The sequence below is a fragment of the Musca autumnalis genome, unplaced genomic scaffold (assembly GCF_047663935.1).
Source record: "Musca autumnalis isolate F117 unplaced genomic scaffold, ASM4766393v1 scaffold_3, whole genome shotgun sequence".
Lineage (NCBI taxonomy): Eukaryota > Metazoa > Arthropoda > Insecta > Diptera > Muscidae > Musca > Musca autumnalis.
This window is the reverse complement of record NW_027411866.1, coordinates 115,788,279-115,810,195: the sequence shown is the minus strand read 5'-3', so window position 1 is coordinate 115,810,195 and position 21,917 is coordinate 115,788,279. Positions and strand designations below refer to the sequence as shown.

At 38.0% G+C, this 21,917-nt stretch overlaps 1 protein-coding gene across 1 annotated transcript in view; it reads left to right on the top strand.

Annotated features, from left to right (window-relative positions):
* Ubr3 (Ubr3 ubiquitin ligase) overlaps positions 1 to 21,917 on the top strand; it is a 128,588-nt gene that overhangs the window by 56,891 nt on the left and 49,780 nt on the right. The window contains exons 2-4 of the mRNA XM_073974035.1: positions 9,832 to 10,797; positions 14,021 to 14,433; positions 14,514 to 14,672. Of these exons, the coding sequence (XP_073830136.1) occupies positions 9,832 to 10,797; positions 14,021 to 14,433; positions 14,514 to 14,672 (1,538 nt within the window). The remainder of the gene's footprint in view (positions 1 to 9,831; positions 10,798 to 14,020; positions 14,434 to 14,513; positions 14,673 to 21,917) is intronic.

Below are 21,917 nucleotides of genomic sequence, written 5' to 3'. Positions count from 1 at the left end.
AAGACTGCAGTTGTTGTTCAGCTTCCTTTCCTAAATCGCCGCGACCATAATATTTCTTCGACTGATAAAATTAACGATGCCATTGATCTGGCCACGAAGGCCGTCACAGTTAAACTGCTGGAGGAACAGCAATACGCGGTGTTAAAGGCTGCGGCTGGTACTGCTGTTGGGGAAATTGCAGAGGAGTTTCATAATCCGACGACGATCACGTTGGCGCAGCACGAAGCAATATAATCCCTATCGTAATACTCTGCTGTGGTATTGTGTACTGTGATAGTTGTGGCCTGCGAAACGACATGCACGTGATGCCGAATGTGACCCCTAGAATTTTTGGTGTAGTTTGTGGTCGGAATTCTGCTACCATCGACCATGACATTCAACTCTGGTCTCACCTCTACCTTCCATGTGGTGAACAGAGTGGCCGTAAATTTAGTGGAGGACATTTGCATATTCCTAGCGTGGAAAAGGTAAGATTAGTCAAATAGGAGTTTAGCCTTTTACAAATGACATAAGGAAAGGTACAAGTTCGTAAAATTGTCGGCATACTTTACGATCTCTATGGCGTGTGGAGAGTGTAGAATTTTATATAATTGATTATTCAACGTTTCAAACTTGGCAGGAGGATAGTCTGCTTAATGACCTCAAACAGCGTGGAGTGCTTGACAGTATCAAAGGGCTTTTGAGAAGCTCGATTTTCACCGTAGACATATGGTCTAGTGGACTTTTTTGCTCAGTGCAATCCCAATAATCAGAAAATCAAGGCGCCCGTGGTGGTGTTCATATCGCCCCACCCTAGTGTGCAGTGCCGTCGGCGTGATATGATGCTACGGAAACCATGTTGTTGATCTGCAGTAGGAAGGCTACGTTTGTAACGTTGGGGATGACTACAGCCTCAAGAGTCTTTGGTCTTCGGGCGAGAAAACCGAAATCGGTCTGTACGATTCACCTTTGTCGGTATCCTCTTCAGTAGCGGGACCATTCTGCCCATTTTCCAAACTTCGGGAATGTTGTGGGTGGCTAGCGACAGGCTGAGAACTTTAGTGAGAAATTCGAGTACCGGTAAATTCTCTGACGCCTTGCCAATGCCAGCTTTTCTATGGTTCAGAAATGTACGGCGTTCAGAAGTTATGAAGTCTTCGGTATGTACACATTAAGCAACTCCGCCTCGTCATTCCCACACTTTACTGGTGTATCATCCATGTATGGGTCACTAGAGTCAACCGCAAGAGAGATAGGTCTGTACTGGACAGGCTGTTTATTGAATTGCTGGTGTCTCGAATTCCGACGAGACAGGAGACTGACTGCAATGTGTTCTGGAGCAGCAAACAGCTCGGAAGAGCACCCATTCCCTCCCTCCGTTCATTACATCTCACCCATGTTGACATGTGGTGGATGCGATCTGGCAAACGAAACAGATAGATAGCGCGGGGTTCTTCACTATCCCCAGACATGGACCAAAACAATACACATAGAACCGTGTGGTTGTTCATTCAGTTAATGTCACCTAAAACCATTAAAAATTAAGTTTTTTGCTGCCAACGTGGTTAATGGAGGCCAGCGGTTCAATCCTTGGCCAAAAGAAACATCCTTACTTTCAAAAAGGATCTACATATGTATATACATAAGCACAATTCACTTACAAAGGGTCTATAGAAGCATTGACCCTGGAACGTTTGTTTTTTAATTTCCAATAAATATAAAATCTAATCAATTCTTTCTAAGCTATGTCACGAAAAAATTGACAATTAATAAAATAGTTTGTTACGAATAATTTATTATTTCCTTTGTTGATATTTCACTCGAAACTTTCAATTACCAACACTTGTTTTGAAGCTGCTGTAGTAAATCAAATATTTGAATATACTCGAAATCTCAAGTATATTTTTTAATTACATATCTATAGCAATAGAACAGTAGGAGTCCATACCCCAGGGCATATACTATAAAAGCTCCAACTAAATTCTTCATCAAGTCATCAAAGTTTCTTCGTTTGAAATCAAAACAATTTCACTTCAAACCTCCGGCAAAATGTTTTCCAAAATTGCCATTGTCCTAGTTTTGGCCACCGTCTTGGAAACCGCATGGTGCCAGGCCACCTTTCAAACATCTGTTGCATCGGCAGCAAAAAATCTAATGGGCATCAATTGTATTGCCGATTCCATCTACAATTTGGAAGATAGTGCTGCCGATTTCCTCTACAAAATTGAAACCTGTGGCTCCGATGCTGTTAACAGTGCCTCCATTGTAACAGCCGATATCAACGGGTTGGCATCAATCACCAACACAATCATCAATATCAATGATCAGAAGTGTAACAATGCTGGCTACAGAGAAGATGAAGATGCTAGAAGAGCACCACCAAGTGACTGTACCGCTGATTTAATAACTATGATGGATAGATTGGAAGCCAATACAGTCACTACCTTAACTGATATTACCAATGCCATGGCAAATATCAATGCATGCGGTAAAATGGCTTTGACTACCTACCAGCAGGCAGTAACAAATTTCATCAGTTTTATAACTGTCTGTGGTAACTTAAATGCATAACTTACTTAAGGATTATTGATTGACAATATATACGAAAATCATAATACCTGATTAACACTGTTATATTCACACTAACATATTCAATTTTAAAGTTGTAATAAATACAAAAAAAAAAACAAGCAATAAATATTTAAACGCACATTTTTTTAGAAAGGATCTAAAGGGGTATCAACTGGTCTATAGTGTTTCTATATTCTTTCAGAAAGGTTATTTAGAAGCAACCTTTCTTTCAGAAATCATACTTTCAGAAAGCCTTGCAAAAAGAGTCTATAGAAACAGCCTTTCTTTCAGAAAGTTCTACAGAAGCAGCCTTTCTTTCAGAAAAAGTCTACAGAAGCACCCCTTACTTTCAAGAAGGGTCTATAGAAAAAGCCTTACTTTCAGAAAGGTTTTACAGAAGCACGTTTTCTTTAAGAAAGGGTCTATAGAAGCACCATTACTTTCAGAAAGGGTCAATATAAAAACCGTACTTTCAGAAAGGTAGAAGCACCTTTTCCTTGAGAAAGCGTCTATAGAACCACCCTTTCTTTCATACAGGTTTTTTAGAAGTATTCCTTCTTTCAGAAAGGGTCTATAGAAGCAGCCTTTTTTCAGAAAGGGTCAATAGAAGCACCCTTACTTTCATAAAGCGACAGTTCCAGCTGACGCTCCTCATCATCCTTGGAGGATGTTCTCCGAGGACCACATTCATACGATAATTATATAATATAGGGGTTATCTTTTGTAACGTTGGACCTCTCTTTCTAGATCATGAAGATCCAAGGAGACCGTGTCATTGTGTTGCCGTACTGGAGGAATCTTTGACTCCTTGTGCAAATGGTCCACTGAAGACATAAGGAGGCAACCTGCTACAGTTCTCAGGTGGCGTTCTTACAGGTTTGTCACAATCTACCTCTCCTGTTAAACAATTCTGGAGATATCTCCCCACCTTGGGAAGCTCCATGTTTCACTGTCCTAACGCACGGCTTATTCTGATTGAGTCCTCGACTAATGCCGCCACTCTAGACATCTGTTGCATCTCACCGAAATTTAAGTGTGGTTGATGGATATTGGTCCTGGGGTTTCCTCCGTTCCAGGACGGACCAAAAGAATCAGCTGCAGGCATTCCGGGAAGCACTCTTTCTTTGGAAAGGGGCTAAAGAAGCACAATTTTCTTGGGAAAGGGGCTAAAGAAGCACCATTTTCTTTGGAAAGGGACTAAAGAAACATACTTTACTTTGGAAAGGGGCTAAAGAAGCACCATTTTCTTTGCAAAGGGACTAAAGAAACATACTTTACTTTGGAAAGGGAGTTACAGAAGCACCTTTCCTTTGGAAAGGGGGTTACAGAAGCACCTTTCCTTTGGAAAGGGGGTTACAGAAGCACCTTTCCTTTGGAAAGGGGCTAAAGAAGCACCATTTCTATTGGAAAGGGGCTAAAGAAGCACCATTTCTATTGGAAAGATGCCAAAAAAGCACCCTTTCTTCTGAAAAGGCTATAAAGAAGCACCCTTTCCCTTGAAAAAGTGAAACAGAAGCACGCTTTCCTTTGAAAAAGTGAAAAAGAAGCACCCTTTCCTTTGAAAAAGTGAAACAGAAGCAACCTTTCCTTTGAAAAAGGGATACAGAAGCACCCTTTCATTTGAAAAGGGGATAAAGAAGCGCCCTTTCCTTTGAAAAGCGGATAAAGAAGAGCCCTTTCCTTTGAAAAGGAGATAAAGAAGCAAGATTTTCTTTAAAAAGGAGATAAAGCAGCACCCTTTTCTTTTGAAAGGGGATAAAGAAGCACCCCTTCGTTTGGAAAGGGGAAAAAGAAGTGCTCTTTCCGTTCTTTGTAAAGGGGCTAAAGGTGCCCCCCTTCCCAAAAGAAAGGGGTTAAAGCAGCAACCTTTCCTTTGGAAAGGGTCTAATGAAACTCTATTTCGGGTACGCGCTCTTCGTGACAGATGAAGCTACCTAGCTGATGCATACACCTTATCAACGGGTCGCCCCCGAGCGTTAACAACTCGGCTGGGAAACCATGGGCTCATGCGTCCTTATAATGACATTCTTTTCATAGAAGTAATTTGGAAGGAGTTTTTTTCCAGACAACCTTACAGAAATATGAAATACCTTTACAAAATATTTTTCTATTGGATATTTAATATAAATAAAATAATGTAAATAAATATAGACTGCACTGCAATAAACTAATTTATAAGTTTTAAGAGTAATTTTAATGTTTCCAACATTCTTGAGCCTTGCCATGGCTTTTTTGCTTGTCGAAAAAGGACAACCCTGCTTGGGCGCAAATTAAAGTTTTCTTAAGAGTTTTGTAAAAAAAAACTCAATATATAATTATAATGCTCAAAACTATATTAGTTTTTATTTGAAAATACTTCTTCTTCGCACTTGTGTGTTTACATTCTTTTAGCCACTTCGGCACATTTCTTAATTAAATTATAAAAATCAATGAGGTTAAATTTGAAATCGGCCAAATTCATGGTAACACATTCATTGGCTTTGTTGTTTAAAGCCAAAATTTCCTTTAAAGTAGAGATACCAGCTCTCTTCAATTTCTCCACTTGTTTGGTGATACTCTTAACACACAATGCTGTGGGCACTTTCTTGGCATCCCTTGTAGAATCATAATTTCCGTTATTACAAACATTTTGATTGATGTCAATTATAGCCGTAAGGATGCGTAGTACATCATTCGAATTATCCAATACATATTGGGCTGTAGCCGCTGCCTGGTTGTCACATAGTTTAACGTCATATTGAAAGGTATCAATAATATCCTGAAGATTGTATGCAGATTCAATAAAACAATTTAAACCGCCAAGATTTTTCAGGGCCAACTTGACATAATTGCCTTTGGCACTTCCACAACTGAACGCTAGAATGATGGCAAAAAATACTATTGACGTTTTGCAGTTCATGGTGTTGTACGTTTTCTTCGTTATCTTCTTAACTTTAATATGACTTCATTTATATGAATATCAGACCAGAGTTACCTTGCATATTTCAATATCTTATCGCTGCAATCAATTAGCATTAGCATAGAGTTTTAATTAACGAACATTGCGAATTTACATACTTTTAATTAACGTTTGGAGAAAACTCTTACCCAATTTATAGTAAACAAATTCCATGGAAACATGTATTTTTGGAATCTGTTAAAAGGGCTCCTTAATGTCGTCTATAAATAGAATAGTTTTATAAGTAATAACACTTAGAGAGAAATCATAGGGATTGAATGCATCATTTGCTTCCTCAGCAATTTAAACCCATTTTATAATGAATCCTACTTGGGCGCCAATTCAAAAAAGCTATCTTCATATTCAGAAGCACATACCTCAAAATGTTTTTGTCTGAACATGTGTTTATTTTAAACATGCACATTGCTCCAGCGCCGATTGACCCTTAGCCGATAATACACAAAGTTTTTAGAAACTATAGCTAAAGGTTCCTAAGGACTTCTGTAGATAGAATATGTTTGTAAAAATAAGCTTAAAATTATAGAGAATGAATGCTTCATTTGGGAGGTTATATCAAAGTTAAGCTTTACAGTGGACCCTACTTGGGCGACAGTTCCTAACTTTCAATTGTGGTATTCAGAAGGACAATGCTCAAAATGCATTTCAGCCGTCCGAGCAGTGTTCATGCAAAAACGTCTAAATGCCTGTGTTTTAACATGCACTCTTCTCCGATGCCACTTTACCCTTAGCCGACAATAAACGAAGTTTGTTAATTGTTGTATACCCAAAGTTAAAAATTATATAGTAATTTCAAGTTTGCTAAGAAAGCTCACAATTTAAAAAATGTTAGGTTTGTTCGAAGCCGACTATTGTGAAGTGAATAGGAATAATTAGTTTAATTTCGTTTATGAAAGTACTAAACTTTTCCTTTTATTGCAGGAGTAGTACATATATCTCAACTGATAATACTCCTTTCAAAACAGCTCATATGGGGCGACATCGTTGATCTTTCCAAAACATGGACCAATATTTACAATTTTCCGAAATATTATATTAAATATAATATTTTATACACCCATGGCAGTTTAAATACTAAATTTATGTCATATCGGTGGTATATTGAGGCCACAACTTTCAAAATCGGGAATATATTAAAAATATATGTTACCAAACGACAATAGATAACAGCTTCTGAAATTGTGTTTTATGAAAGTTTATATATTCATTAGACTTCAATGATCAATGTATGATAAGTTTTCAAGTTCATTAGTCTGCATAATCTGGCCCTGTGTCTATCTCCAGTTCTAGGAATGTGGCTGCTTCGATTGGTTGTAACACCAAAGCTACTGAAGTTAATTGAGTAGGTTTGACAGGGCATTTCATTCAGTGTGTCGTGGGGGCCTGGTACGCATACTAGACAGATGTTTTGCACGGTCCCTGCAATCCTTGTCCTATAAAAATGTACACGGCCGTACCATCCCGAGCGAAGTTGAGCCAAAACTATTCTGGTTTGTCGTGGCAGCTGGAGCTCCTCAGCAGAGATAGGTAGGAAATTTTCTCCGAGGACCGCGTTCACACGATAGTAGTTTATGGCATCTGCAACTGCATCCGTATGGATGCTATTCAAACATGCTTCATAGGATTGTTGATCTAGGGGTTCTCTTTTGTAACTTTCTAGATCATGCAGATCCCTTCTGACATGCCTGAATTTGAGGGGTCCTACCTACCATATGCTGATTAGAATTTCTCTCACGGTAACACGCGAGCAAGTACTGCAACGAAAGCTTGCCATTGTTTTGCGGTACAAGAAGTATCTTCAGCTCCCCGTGCAGATAGTCCACTGGTGAGGCACCCTGTTGAATATTTTTCCATAGCGTTGCACTTATATTCGCGGAACACACTGGTGCCGCATAGCTTATCACAGACTGACCTATCGCGTTATATGTCAACAAGGTCAACAAAGTTTCTTTGTCTGCTTCCGGATAGGGACTTGAGACAATTGTTCCTACATCTCAGCTTGTTGCATATAGTTGTGACAGACGCAAACGACGTGAACATGCTGTCGAATGTGACCTCTAGAATCTTGGGGTAAAATAAAAATAACATTCACCTCAGTTACTCACCTTTGCCGTCCATGTGGCACATTTCTCTCATAGAAAGATCAGTTCAGCGTTTTACAAGTGACATCAGGGAAGGTACCAGACGCCAAGGTCGTACAATTGTCCGCATACATTATGATTTTAATGCCATCTGGAGGAGGTAAAGAAGTAGAGGTTAAAAAGTTCCGTAGATATCACCGCCTTGGGGAACTCCCTGTTTCACTCTACGGCACTTCGCGCCACCAACACTGCTCTATTACACGTTTTGTTCTGGTTGAATCCTCGACTAATGTATGTGGAGATGTTGTGTAGCGCTGTTGTCGTGTTGTGCTGCTCACGGAACCCATTTCGATGATGATGGGCAATTGTATAGCTGTTTCTGATGCTGGCAAGGATTGAGTAAAATCTAAACAGTCTTTGCTACGGGCGCCAAAACCGAAACCGGTCTGTACGATTCACCTTTGCTGGTATCCTTGCCTGGCTTCAGGCGCAGGACCACCCTGCACATTTTCCACATTTCGTGAACGATGTGTGTGACTAGCAACAGGTTGAGAACTTTAGTGAGATACTCGACTCCCAACTCATCCAGCAGTTTCAGCAATATCATGAGAATCTCTCAGTGTCCATCGCTCCATGAGATTCGCAGCATCATCCATTGTAAATTGTGGTGTTTCCTTCTCCTCAGGAAAATGTCAAATGCGACGTATCACTCTTCTATTCGACCTGTCACTCCGTATCCTGTCACTCGGATCAGTTAGCCTAACGTTGCTAAACGTGACTGCGGTCCAATCTTCCTTCTTACCAAGCTTCGAGAGCGCCTTAAACGTTGCCCACAATTCACTTATTCCGGCTCCAATATTGCAACTCTTCACACGATTTATCGACTTGTTCCACATATCCTCACCGACCAACCAGTGTCAGCTCCTTGACTCTGGGGTCACTAAGGTTTGCACGACGAAGCTCATCACGCTTAGTTGCTAGTACCGCCGCCTCTGCTGGAAAATTTGGTCAACCAGCAGGTATAAATCGAGTCCCTGCAAAAGTTATGATGTCTCGAAACGTCCTCTCTGCTACCAGAAAATTAGAAGCGTTGGGCGGGTCCCCGATGCGATGATTAGAGAACTCTGCGAAATTAGGCTCATTAGATTTGACATGATTGATGAAAGCGCGACCGTCAGAGGTGATGGAATCGGGTGGTCTGCTGATGTAGACAATTATGGGGACCTGGTCTGATCCAAGTGAAACGACTTCATTTGTCAGACCAAGTGACAAGATGGTTATGTCTGGGGAAGTGTGACTCTCTCCGCTAATACTGGTAGGGTCGTTCTCACTAACCCTGCAAAATTTAGAGCTATTAATCTGCTCATCCAGTACCATACCCCTCTGATCGTTTCCGAGGAGCGAAAGACACATGAGCATTAAAGTCCCCCAAGACCAGTCGGTTATGACCTTCCTGGACTACAACAATTTAGCGGCGGGATGTATACGTTCGGCAAACATACCTCGGCAGTTCCACACTTGACTGCTGCTAATGCTAATCCCCCATCTCCCTTCTGGTGCGATCCTTTCTCAGTACATTGTGGCCATTACAACGCTGTAAGCTGCAGTTTCAACCCCACGGCTGTGAGTTCTTCGATAGCGGATTGACCCGGAACCACACAACGCCCGTGTTCCGGCCATCGGCATCCACCTCAGTATACACATGTTTGTATTTGTATCGTCTTTCTGTGTTGGAAGCAGCATATTCCGGAATGCCTGCTCCAGATTCTTCTGGTCCGCGCCGGGAAGGACGACAATTCTAGTAGATCTTTAACCGGGATTTGGCTAAATTTCCCTTACAATACTGAACAGTTGAATGAGGCAGAAGTTGAGAATCTCAGCAAAGTTTTTAACCTCGGTATGCCCGAAGTGTTAACAAAAGACAAGGTGGTTCGGCTGCTAAAACCAATCAATAACGTTGAATCGTTAAGAAGACGACATCTACAGCAGATAAAGAGCAATGCTAACCACTAAACAATTGCAAGGAATTCATATTCCAAACGACAATAGATGGCAGCTTCGTAGATAGCGTTTGATGAAGGTATTTTTATATCCAAGCGATTTCATGAGACCTTAGAAAATATATGTTCAGTAAATACCGATCAAATTTCTAGGTGATTCTGTGTCCATCCTATTTATATAATTTTTAGCTCTCCCCTTCGGCTTAATTTACTAATTATTTTTATTTTCTTCTTCTCTTTTCAGTTCGCAGCTATGATAATCATGCCAAATGTGGCTTGGTTTGGGTTCCTCATGTTGTGGCCTATCGTTGTCGGACCTGTGGCATTTCACCTTGTATGTCAATTTGCCGTGATTGCTTTAAGAAGGGAGACCACACAAATCACGACTTCAATATGTTCTTATCCCAGGCTGGCGGAGCCTGTGATTGCGGCGATACATCAGTGATGAAAGCTGAAGGATTTTGCAGTGATCATGGCATAAATAATCGCCAGAATAAAGAACCCGTACCCACTAACTTACTGGCCGTTGCCGAGGCCATAATGCCAAAATTACTTTTCCGTTTGTTGCAACATTTTCGTGAGCACAGCGATGCAGCATCACAAACTTTCAATATGGCCGCCCATCTTTGCGAAGAGTTTACAAATATGTTGATCGATTTGAATAATATGGGTGAAATTATGCGTAAAGTTATGACCAGAGCCTTGATCAGCAAAGAGGTCTATAAGCAATTTAATGATGTCAACTATCTCAGCTCACGGCATGCTCAAGTCCTCAAAGAGAATCGTGAGAAATATGAAGATGCCGTTAATCGTTTTCCCCGACCAGAACCACCAGATGATTATAAACATTTGCCAGCATTGGGAGAGAAATTGGTGCACAGCACTCTCTTGGAAGAGTTCATATTTTGGACATTTAAATTTGAATTCCCACAAAATTTAGTCTGCTTCCTGCTAAATATGCTGCCCGATCAAGACTATAAGGAACATTTGACACGAACATTTGTTATGCACTATAGTCGTATACCATCGGTGTTGGAAATGTCTAGAGATCCCGACACGCTAAGTAATCGTGTGGTACACATGAGTGTTCAGCTGTTTTCCAATGAAAGTTTGGCATTGAAAATGGTCAAAGAACTGTCGTTGCTGCATGTGATGATCATTAGCTTAAAGCTGATGATGTCAAAGATACTCATTCAAAACACCTTACATGGTAAGTTCATTTGAAAAGATCTAGATTAAGATTAATATTTTCCGACAATAACTTATACGCCAAGGTGGATAATAATAATAATAATAATTATTAATTATTTATCCCCCCCCATGAGGACAATTAAATGTGTTTAGCTTATCCACCTTCGTGGACAGTTTATCCACCAGTGTGGATATACCACTTGGACTATTTAGTCATAACTAGACATCGGATTTTGCATATTTGCATATTTTTTATTAATAAAGATACGAAAATTCTGATTGGACCAAAATTCGTTTTGAAGAAAACTGAATGCAATGACAGGCTCATATTTTTTATTTTTTTTGCATATTTTTCATATGCACAAAATATGCAAAAAATATGCAAAAAATATGCAAAATATGCAAAAAATATGCAAAATATGCAAAAAAAATATGCAAAATATGCAAGTAATTTTTTTGAAGAAAATTATCAAATTAAATTTGGAAAGTTATCAAAAAGTGTTCTAAATTAAGTTTATTGCCGTTAAACGTCGATTTCTTAGCAGATTATCATGTTATTAATTATTATTCCGCCACAACAATAAATCTGGACTTAAAGACTTAGAAAATTTCCTATAACCCAGCCCTCTTATTACAACATAAGTTGCTTTCTAATACAGATTTGTTCAAAAACTCAATCAGAAATGTCAAAATGTATGTATCCAAATATGTTGACAGTTTCTGCTCGGCCAAAATTATTTGACAGAATAACAAATGAGCAAGAAATTAAGGCTAAGAAAATATTTAATATTACATAAAATCGTTCATATTTTATTAAAAACATATAAAAATATATACGGTGCCATCATGAATATTTCCCTCTGAATTTTCCACACGGAAAATAATTTTTAAAAGTGAAATTCTTTTAAAATCAATATTTGTTAAAAATTGAAAACTACTAGATTCGCTTCATTATGGCGTATTCTAGTCGAAGCGACAAAAATATTCCTTTTTTGGGCATAAATACGGAAATAAAAAATTGTGAAATTGGGGAAAGGAAACAAATTCTGCACGGAATTGTTATTCATGATTGCACTGATAACTATATTTTAATACCCTATGGGTATTATGTCTTAGTGAATGAGTTTGCAACATGCAAAATGAAACGAAATAGACCCACAGTTCCTTTTGATGATCTGCATAGATTCGCACTTATCCATCTCGCCATGTCTTTTTGAAAACAAACACAGGTCACATTTATAGACCACTTCGCATAAAAATTGGAGATTTTTTGGCCCTAGGACGATCCCTATTTTAGTAAGAATCGATTCAGATTTGGACATTGCTCCCATATATACAGTACATTCGCGATAGTCCCTAGACCACAGGTTTCGGCGATGACCGAATTATCAAATTGTTCGGATTAACGAATTGTAAGGAAAATAAATCATTTTATTTTATATGATTAAATCACTCGTGGAAGTAATATAATAATACTTTTTTAAATTGTAATTGCTAATAACGAACACTTAAACGAAAGTGCTCTACGTGTAAAAAATAGTGAGATTTTTCTACTCGACAATCCGGAAAAAGAAAAAGAAAAAGCCAATCAGATTGTGAAAGTAGTGCAAGAAATATGGCATTTTTAAAGTTTACATCAGGATGTAAGCAAACCTAGAGACAGATGTGGAATTTCATCGTTTTGTAAATTAATATACCTTAAAATCTTCGCTTTTTAGTGTATAGTGCATTTGGCAACTTTAATGACAATATTGCGCGAATATTTTTCTTAATATATTTATTTATATCCTATACAACAAACAAAACTGAAACAATTTTTTACCAACTTCTCCATTAAACAACTGTCAAAATACGAAGCAATGGTAATAATTAGTACAAATTATCGAGTACACGGACGGGTATAAATTAAACAATTGTGTATACAAAAGGGTTATGACTTTTCGACTGTGTTATCAAAATTGTTTTCCTGTAGCAGGAATGAACGAACCATATCTTTTAGCATTCCAAATACTTTTCTAGCAGAAATATGTGAGTGGTTTTGCCATTTTAAAAACAATTCCAAGGTTTTTGACTTATTTTACCACTACCACTCTATTGTGTGGTTTTTCTAAGTGATCTCATTTTGCACTAATCATTGGGCGTTCTTCATTTTGCTTATTATTCATCGTGGATGGGTATAACAATAATGCATTACTTTTCGCCGAGGAGTGAACATTTTCCAATTTTCCGATATTATAAAATTATGTATTTTAAGTGCATTAAACTAAAACCAAGTCATAAAAATTAACGTGGCAGTTAGAGCATTTTTCCAAAGAAGCTTTTTGACCATAAAGAACAAAAATTGCCAATTTATGTCAGTATATACTGAATAAAGGACAAACACTATAAAATATATTCAAATCTAATATGTGGATATTCAAAACGTATACTTCTAATTATCGTTATATTCCAGAACGTGGAATCGTAAATGGTACTTTAGTACTTTTCCCCATTTTTCGCTAAAAAAACGAACCCTTTTTCCAAAAAATTGCGCTTTTATCTAACCAAAAATGGCGATGACTAACTCTAGCTCCTTTGTTTTTTTGCTAGACAATTTCGGCCGATTAGAAACTATTACCATATTTGGACACGTTGATTTTGACATTTCTGATTGAGTTTTTTTTGAGTATAGGAAGCAAATTATGTTGTAATAGGAATGCTGGGTTATTTGACATTTTATCACCTGGTGAAAACTGATTTAAGTCTTGTTAGTCTAGATTTATTCCTGTGGCGGAATATCTGGAGAGTCTCAATAACATAATAATCTGCAAAAAACTATGTTAAACGTCAAAAAACATAATTTAGAATGCTTTTTTAATGATTTTCCAAATTTAATTGACGATTTTTGTCAAAATAACACTTGCATATTTAGCATATTTTTTGCATATATTTTGCATATTTTTTGCATATTTTTGATATGACCCCAAATATCGAAAAATTGACCCTCAAAAATCCAAAATTTGAGTCCAATCGGATAAGAAATAAAAAACATGCTAAAATCCGATGTCTAGTCATAACACTGTGCAACAGCTAGATTAAGTTATTTTACCCCAAAAGTTGATTATTTATGCTCCAATTGTTGGTGGATAAAATATTGTATATGATTAGTTTATATATGTATCTTCCGTTAGTTATATACATATGTATATGTTTATATATGTTATTAATCTCCATTCGTATTCATTCTCTTCTCTCTTTTCCAGATCCTTCCAAAAACTTCCACTTTGTCATCGACTGCACACGCCAGGTGATGAAAGATCATTGCTATTGGCCATTGGTATCGGATTTCAATAATGTTCTCTCTCACGAATCGGTGGCTTTGGTCTTTTTGCGTGATGACAATTTGATTGATATGTGGTTTCAATTTCTATCCATGCTGCAGGGCATGAATGTCAATGTACGCGAAACTGCCTCACATGTGGAATTTGAACCAAACTCCTACTACGCTGCTTTCTCTTGTGAACTGGAAGCAAGTGCCTATCCCATGTGGTCGATTATATCACACTTGAAAGATGGCAAACATGCTGATTTGGCCAAGAAGATAATAACCTATTGTGTGAATATGCTGCATGAATGGTTGGAAGCCATTTATTTTCAGGAACCAAAAATATCGCAAGTATGTGTTTAAGGTTATGTTGTTGTTGTTAATGAGAAGTTTTGCTAAAATATGTTGTTGTTTGTTTCTTCTTCTTTTAGGAAGAAATGTTGCAAGCCTCTTTCCACTTTCCCTTGCATCGTTATTTATCGGCATTTGTTTGCCAAGCTGTCACAAAAATGGGCATGTCATTATCGGAAGTTCTACCAACAAGATCCTACATTTTGCCTCTACTAATGATGCATCCACTGAGAGTTCAGGTAAGTACACAATTGTTTTTTTTTCGCTTTATTCGATGGGTTTGACATTTTAAGAGGAAAAATAGAATATTTAAAAATTTCTGGAGAGAATTGTAGTTGATATACAGTATTGCGCATATCAAAAGCAACAAATCCAGGATTTTTGAATCCGTTACAATTTTTTCAAATGGGGAGTGCAAAACAAAGCAACAACGGAATATTATTAAAAATTGTAGTGTTATCGTTTTTAATTAGCAGTACTTTTGACTTAAATTTGTTTTTTTGGGGGCATGTTTGTCATTTTTGGAAAAAATTGCATTTGTTATCCTAACAGGGTTGCCATCTCCTACCACTTTTCCCATTTTTCCCTTATTTAAAAATTTAAATTCTTACTTTGCATTTAATGATCTGAATAATAATGAATTTTCATAAAATATTTGTTTTTAAAATTCTCATTAATCAAAAAAATAAAAAATTTAATATTATTTTTACATATTTATATTGCTCTTATTATAAATGCTGTATTTCTTTTGGAGTAGTTTAAAATCCTTTCCATTCTTGGAGTATCAAAATGCAATTAATCAAAATGTTTTTTATTTACATTTTTTTTATTTTATAATTACTGCCCCCTTTTTTATACATAGTAATTATTTTTTTTTTTTCTCATTTCTTCGGTCTATTGTCAAACCGAGAAGGATTTTTTGTCTGTAACCTTTTTTTTCTCTTACGGACTTTGTCGGATTTTTTCGCCAATTTATGCATTTTACGATTTATTATCGTCCATGTCCCTGTCTTTATCCTAAAGCGATCTAATTTAAAGGCTAAAAAGTGGTTAAATCGAATTCTCCCGCTTATTGAGACTTATATGTTTTATCTTTTAATGGCTGATGGACCGTTGAACCTCACCATTCAAGTAAATTTGTAAATATATAGTTTTTCTTGATCGGGGGCGCAACCACCGTTGTCTCGAAAACTAATTTGCAACCCGATGCACTCATAAGTTTAGCAAATATAGCGATTATAAAATAATAGGCCCCGAAATAGTCTACAAATATATAGCATTTTGGACCACGGGACATTCCTGAACATTTTCTGAATCTTAGGTTCAGTAGTTTTAAAAAAATAATGTTTTGAAAAGAGTGGGTGTGGTCATAAGTTTTCAAGATATAACATATGAAAAAAAAGTAGGCCTGGTCTGGAATCTTGGCTCCAAATATGTACCTAGGGTGCACACAACTTCATTGCCTACCAAAATGTATGCTGAAACCAATATAATCATACATTTGGCTTATATAGCGTTTAACAGAAAGGCATGGGGAAGGTACCCCACCTCTTCAAAAATTCATAATATATACATAACAACGGCAAACATTGAGCTTTTGTCGCAAATTTTATGGAAATCCCTTCAGTAGTATTGGAGTTATGACATATAAAAAAAAAACAGGCGTGGTCGGGCCTATAGGCCCTAAAGAAGTACCTAGATTGTAGATTAATCCGTAAATTTTTAATCCGATACATGCATAATTTTTGCAAATATAACGTTTTTTAAAAATATCACATAGGGGAGTTACCCCGCTCCCTCTGGAATTCAATAAAATATGTAACCTGTTTTCGGGGGGCGTGGTAAACTTTTCTTTCCAAAAAACCTAAGTTGGGTTATGACAGCATTTGATTTTTATTCATAAAGATAAGTCGTTTTTTTCAAATATGCCCCCTTCAAAATTCAAGAAAATATTATCGTACATTCCCTGACATTTTCAGTGTGACATTTAAAAAGTGGGTCAAGTCATTGGATCCTAAAAAAGTGGGTAAGGTCTTCCGAAATAGATACATTCGTAATTATTGTAAATATAACATTTTTAAAAAAGTAGGGTATAGGGGAAGTACCCCGCCCCTTCCGAAATTCAACTGAGTTTGTTGCCTATTTGAAGCCGGGGCCATCTTTGTACATTCCCTGGCAATTTCAGGAAAATCGGTTCAGTAGTTTTTGTAGAAATGATAAAAATTGAAAATTGAAAAAAGTGGGCGTACATTTTCTTTGCATAAAAAATATCGAAATCGGTCCAGCCGTTCTTAACTGATGCCATGACCAACGAACGACATTTGATTTTTATTTTTTAAAGACTTAAAAGTTTAGACAAATCGCGATTTCCTTGAAAATCCCTTCAGTAGTTTTGTAGATATAACCTAATTAGAAAGTGAGCGGCATAGGGGAAGTACCCGCACGATCCGAAAGTCAAAAAATATGTAGCCTATTTTTTATCGGGGACCAACCCTGTATTTTCGCTGAAAGTTTCAGGAAAATCGATTCAGTAGTTTCGTAGATATAACATGTTTAAAAAAGTGGGCGTTGTCCAGTCTTAATGCCCCAAATAAGCACGTAAGTTCGGAGACACAATCGCCATTGACTCGGAAATTAATTTTCGAAGCGATACATTTGTAATTGTTGCAAATATTGAATTTTTACAAAAATTGGGCATAGGGGAGGTACCCCGCCCGATCCGAAATTCAACCAAATGTGTAGCCTATTTCAACAGGGGGCCATCACTCTACGTTCCCTGAAAATTTCAGGAAAATCTGTTGAGTAGTTTCGTAGATATAACATATTTATAAAAGTGGGCGGAAAAGTGGGCGTGGCCAATTTTTCTTTGCATAAAAACCTAAACTGGACTATGACTAACATTTCCACAAAAAATTATCCAAATCGCTCCAGCCGTTTTCAACTGATTCAATTACCAACAAACGACAATTGAGTATATAAAGATTAAATTGAACATTATACTGTAGTATACAGTATCAACCGTTCTTATGTTTGCCATATAATAAAAAGGTTACACAACCGAATATTGGTAAACACAACACATCATGGTGTAAACCCATTGAGGCCATCGGTACAGTGTGAGCAAAAACGTTAAGGAAACGTTAAAAATAATGCGAATAGGAACATTCAAGAATTAGTTGAGGATCTTATTTTCGATATACGCCCTAGATTAGTTCACAGAAAAAGTTTTGAAAACCATTTGAAAGGTTTTACAGCTCCCAATTCAAACAACACACCGATCAAGAAGCCATTGTTTCATCCAACAGTGGGTAAAATAAAGTCAAATGACTAAAAAATTCAGTTTTTTATATATTTTTTGTGATTAGATCTTATTTTTAATATGATTTAATAAAAATAAAACAAAAAATCATATTGGGTCGCATAAAACATGACAGTATGTATGACAATGGTTTCTTGACCAGTGTATAACTTTTCAAATTTTTTTCTGCGAACGAATCTAGGGCGTATATCTAATTCTTGGAAGTTCTTATTCGCATTATTTTTAAAGTTTCCCCAACGTTATTAGTCACAATGTGCCGATGGCCTCAATGGGTTTACACCAAGATGTATTGTGTTTACCAGTATTCGGTTGTTTAACTTTTTATTATATGACAAACATATTATATGACAAACATACTAATCCACTTTCCGAATGAATATTTTACAATTTAAATATTTATGTATATAAGGGAAAATGTTTGATTTGAGGGTATTATGATATTTTCCCCAGAACAAGGGAAAAGTGGTAGGAGATGGCAAACCTGTTAGGATAACAAATGCAAATTTTTCCAAAAATGACACTAAGATGCCCCAAAAAACAAATTTAAGTCAAAAGTACAGCTAATTAAAATCGATAACACTACAATTTTTAATAATATTTCGTTATTGCTTTTGTTTAGCACTCCCCATTCTCAAGGACCAGTCAATATTGTTGTTGTTGTTATTCCATCCAACTACAAAGTACAGAAAGAACTTATTGAAAGCTCTCTGTACATAAAAAAGAACAACTGGACACAAAATATTACATTTGAAAAAATTGTAACGGTTCCAAAAATTGAATTAATGCGTAATCCTGGATTTGTTGCTTTTAATATGCGCAACACTGTAGGTCCACGTTTTGATATAGCCCCCATCGAACGGTATCCCACGATTTTGGGAATTTTTAAGGTTTTAGCCACATTATCCAATATCGAAATATTTGAAATATTGTCTTTAGTCTTCTTTGGGGGATTAAAACATTCACGCAGAGAATGGTCGTCGGTACAGTTCCACGTTTTGATGTTCCCTTCATAGAACGTAACCTCCGGATTTTCATTATTTTGATGTTTTTAACCACATTATTTAAGCGAAATTGCTAAAGTTTGGTTTCCAGTCTCCGTTGGAGCAACAACATATTTCTGCCCAGAATTGTCGGTATAGGTTAATCATTTTATATATCCCCTATAAAAACGAATCACTCAATTTTCGGTATTTCTAAAGTTTTAACTATATTCTCCAAACTAAATGGTTGGAATCGGGTTTCAATATTATTTATGGTAGAGGGTAAAACTTAAGTTGAGCCGAACATAACGCCGTTTTTACTTGTTTTCACTATAATCGGTCAACGATACCTTTAACTATACTGATGACTTTGTATAGCAGATATAGCTCGTGGTTCATACGACGTCGATATTCACTGTCAACCCATATTGGTCCGTAGATCTTACGAAGCATTTGTCTCTCAATGCTTGACTTATCTGCTTGCGCAAGTACCAAGACTTCGAAACCATACATTAGCACGGGTAGTATCAGTGTTTTATAAAGTGTTCAGGTATGTTCTGAGACACACTTCACCTCTCAAGCATTTTGTTCACCCCATTTCCGCTTATTTTTCGAGTATTTTATTGACGGACTAGGGTGTCCTCTTCTTTTGAAATATCCTAATGAATCTTAGCCCTAAGAAATTCGCAAAAAACAGGAGTAAATGGGTCGATCAACACACCCGGTTGTTTTTGTTTGACGAGATGTGTCTTTGTTTTTTAACTAACTATGACAGTCTTCAGTGACGGGACTACCCAAACGTGGCTGAGGACTTATCATCTTCTTACCAGGTTCGAGAGTGACTTAACCGTTGCCCACAATTCACTTATTATGGCTCCAATTTTTGCAATTCTTCAGATGATTTAGCCTGTTCTTCCGCTCACCGACCAACCTGTCATTGTCAGCATCCTAACTCTGCCGTCACTAGGGTTGGCTTGACTTCCTCCGTCCTCCCTCCGTCTCTGCTGAGAAGTTTAGTCTCGGAACGTCCTTTCTGCTACCCGAACATCAGAAGGGCTGGGCAGATCTCTGAGGCGGTGATTTGTGAAGTCTCTCTCGTCCAATTAGCTTTCTCATGATTGATAAAAGTGCTGCTTTCAAAGGTGGTGCAATCGGGCAATCTGCTGATGGAGACATTCATAGGGTGACGGTGTGACCCAAGAGAAGCGACATGTTGCCAGGTGACGTCATTTGTTAGACCAGGGGCCTAATTCTCGCATACGTGATCGAGTTATTTCGATCGATAATTTCAGTATTTGGATTACGGCATCCGTTTACGATTCCACTTTCGAATCTTGCGAGTTTTTGCCCGCCACACATTTGCTGTCGAAATTATTATTTTTGTGGCAAAAAACTACCTTTAATGGGACATTTTGCTTCAAAGTAAATATGTATATATTATTGGTATGCATTGTGAGATCCCCTACTGCTCTGGGGACAAATGGCCTCAACGGAAGATGGTGGACCAACCAGTAGGGATTTCTCTGACTCTGCAACCACTGGAGAATGTTCATACCCTTCTACGGCTGCTGCACTGCGGGTATGAATGGCTTTGAGCCAGTGACAGTCGTTGGTGTCGTGCCCTTTGGCGACCATGATACTCTTCCGACTTACAAAATCCACTATTTCCTCGATATTACCTTAAATTGCAAAAATTATGCATTTTCCAAGGGCAACTAATCAAATGCATCCACATGCCCCGGCATGTGTTGGGTATCGTGGCATCAATTCGGACCCAATACGAACGTTACGCCCAATATTTTATGGTAGTTAGTAGTCGGAATCACTACACCATCGACCAATATGTTCAGGGCGAATAGTGTAGCAGTGAATTCAGCTATGTAGACCTTTAACCAATTACATATGTCATCCGTCTGGAAAGTGTTGAAGAGATCCGGAGATATCACCCCTCCTTGGACTTCTTGTTTCTGAATTCCCCCTACGACTGGCATCCGTTTTCTCTATATCCTCGAACAACTTGGCATGAGTGACGGTGTCGAAGGTCTTCGATAGGTCAAGTGCCGCCATGAATGTTTGGTCGCATGGCCTGTTCTGGTTCAGTCCTCTTCTGATATGTGTAGAAATGGCGTGCAATGCTGTTGTGGTGCTGTGCACTTTCCGCAATCCATGTTGATGTTGCCCACAATTTACTTAATCCTGTACCAATATTGTATTGCTACAGGTAGTCTAGCCACTTTTTTCCGCTTATGTTCGTATACCAGCCTGTTGACTTCAAGAATAAGTTCTCTAACGCTTGGGCCTTCAGGGTTCCTACGACGAAGCTCATCACGCTGATTTTCTAAACATAGAAGACTAAATCTACGGCCACTCTCTGTTTACCACATGGACGGCGCAGGTGGGAAGAGAGTTGAATGACGTAGTCCCATCGCCGCTGCTGGGAATGTTTTTCTGATTTCGAGTATTCGATCAGCAGGTATGTAGCGAACGGCTGCTGCATTGATGATTACTCGGAAAGTTCTCTCAGCTACCCGACGATCTGAGGGCATGGACAGCTCTCTGAAGCGGTGATTGGTAAATTATAAATTCGGGGGTCTATTTACGGCTTGGTGGTCTGAGCCAAGAGAAATGACGGGTTGCCAGGATCAGACATGGTGCCGCAATTGTGATATCTGTCGAGCTGTGACAATCTCCTCTTATCCTCGTAGGAGCGTCTTCGTTCGAAGTGCAAAATGTGGAGCCATCAATTTTCTCGGCCATCGCTGTAAACCTCCGGTTATTTCCTAGGACGGAATAGCAAAGCTCATTATGGGCATTGGAGTCGCCTTGCACCAGGCGCCATCTAAAAGCGAACTAATATTGGGCATTTTACGCAGGGCGTAGCTATTCATCGATGCAGTACCTCGACAACATCCTGGTAAAACCTTATGTGTTTGTGTTGCTAGGTCTGTCGGTCAGACTGGAGTTGCGTCCTGAGAAGTTGAGGGCCATTGATTGATTGTGGTTATTGTTAACTTCAAATTGGACTTCGTTAGAAAGTCGGTCATGTATTTTGTAAGCGTTGAACAGATTGCACATTTTTGGCTACATTCAGCATAACGTTGCATGGGTCTGATACGCAGCATGCCAGTTTGTCCTCAATTTCATTTCCCTCAATGTTGCAACATTGTTTAATGTTTGATTTTACG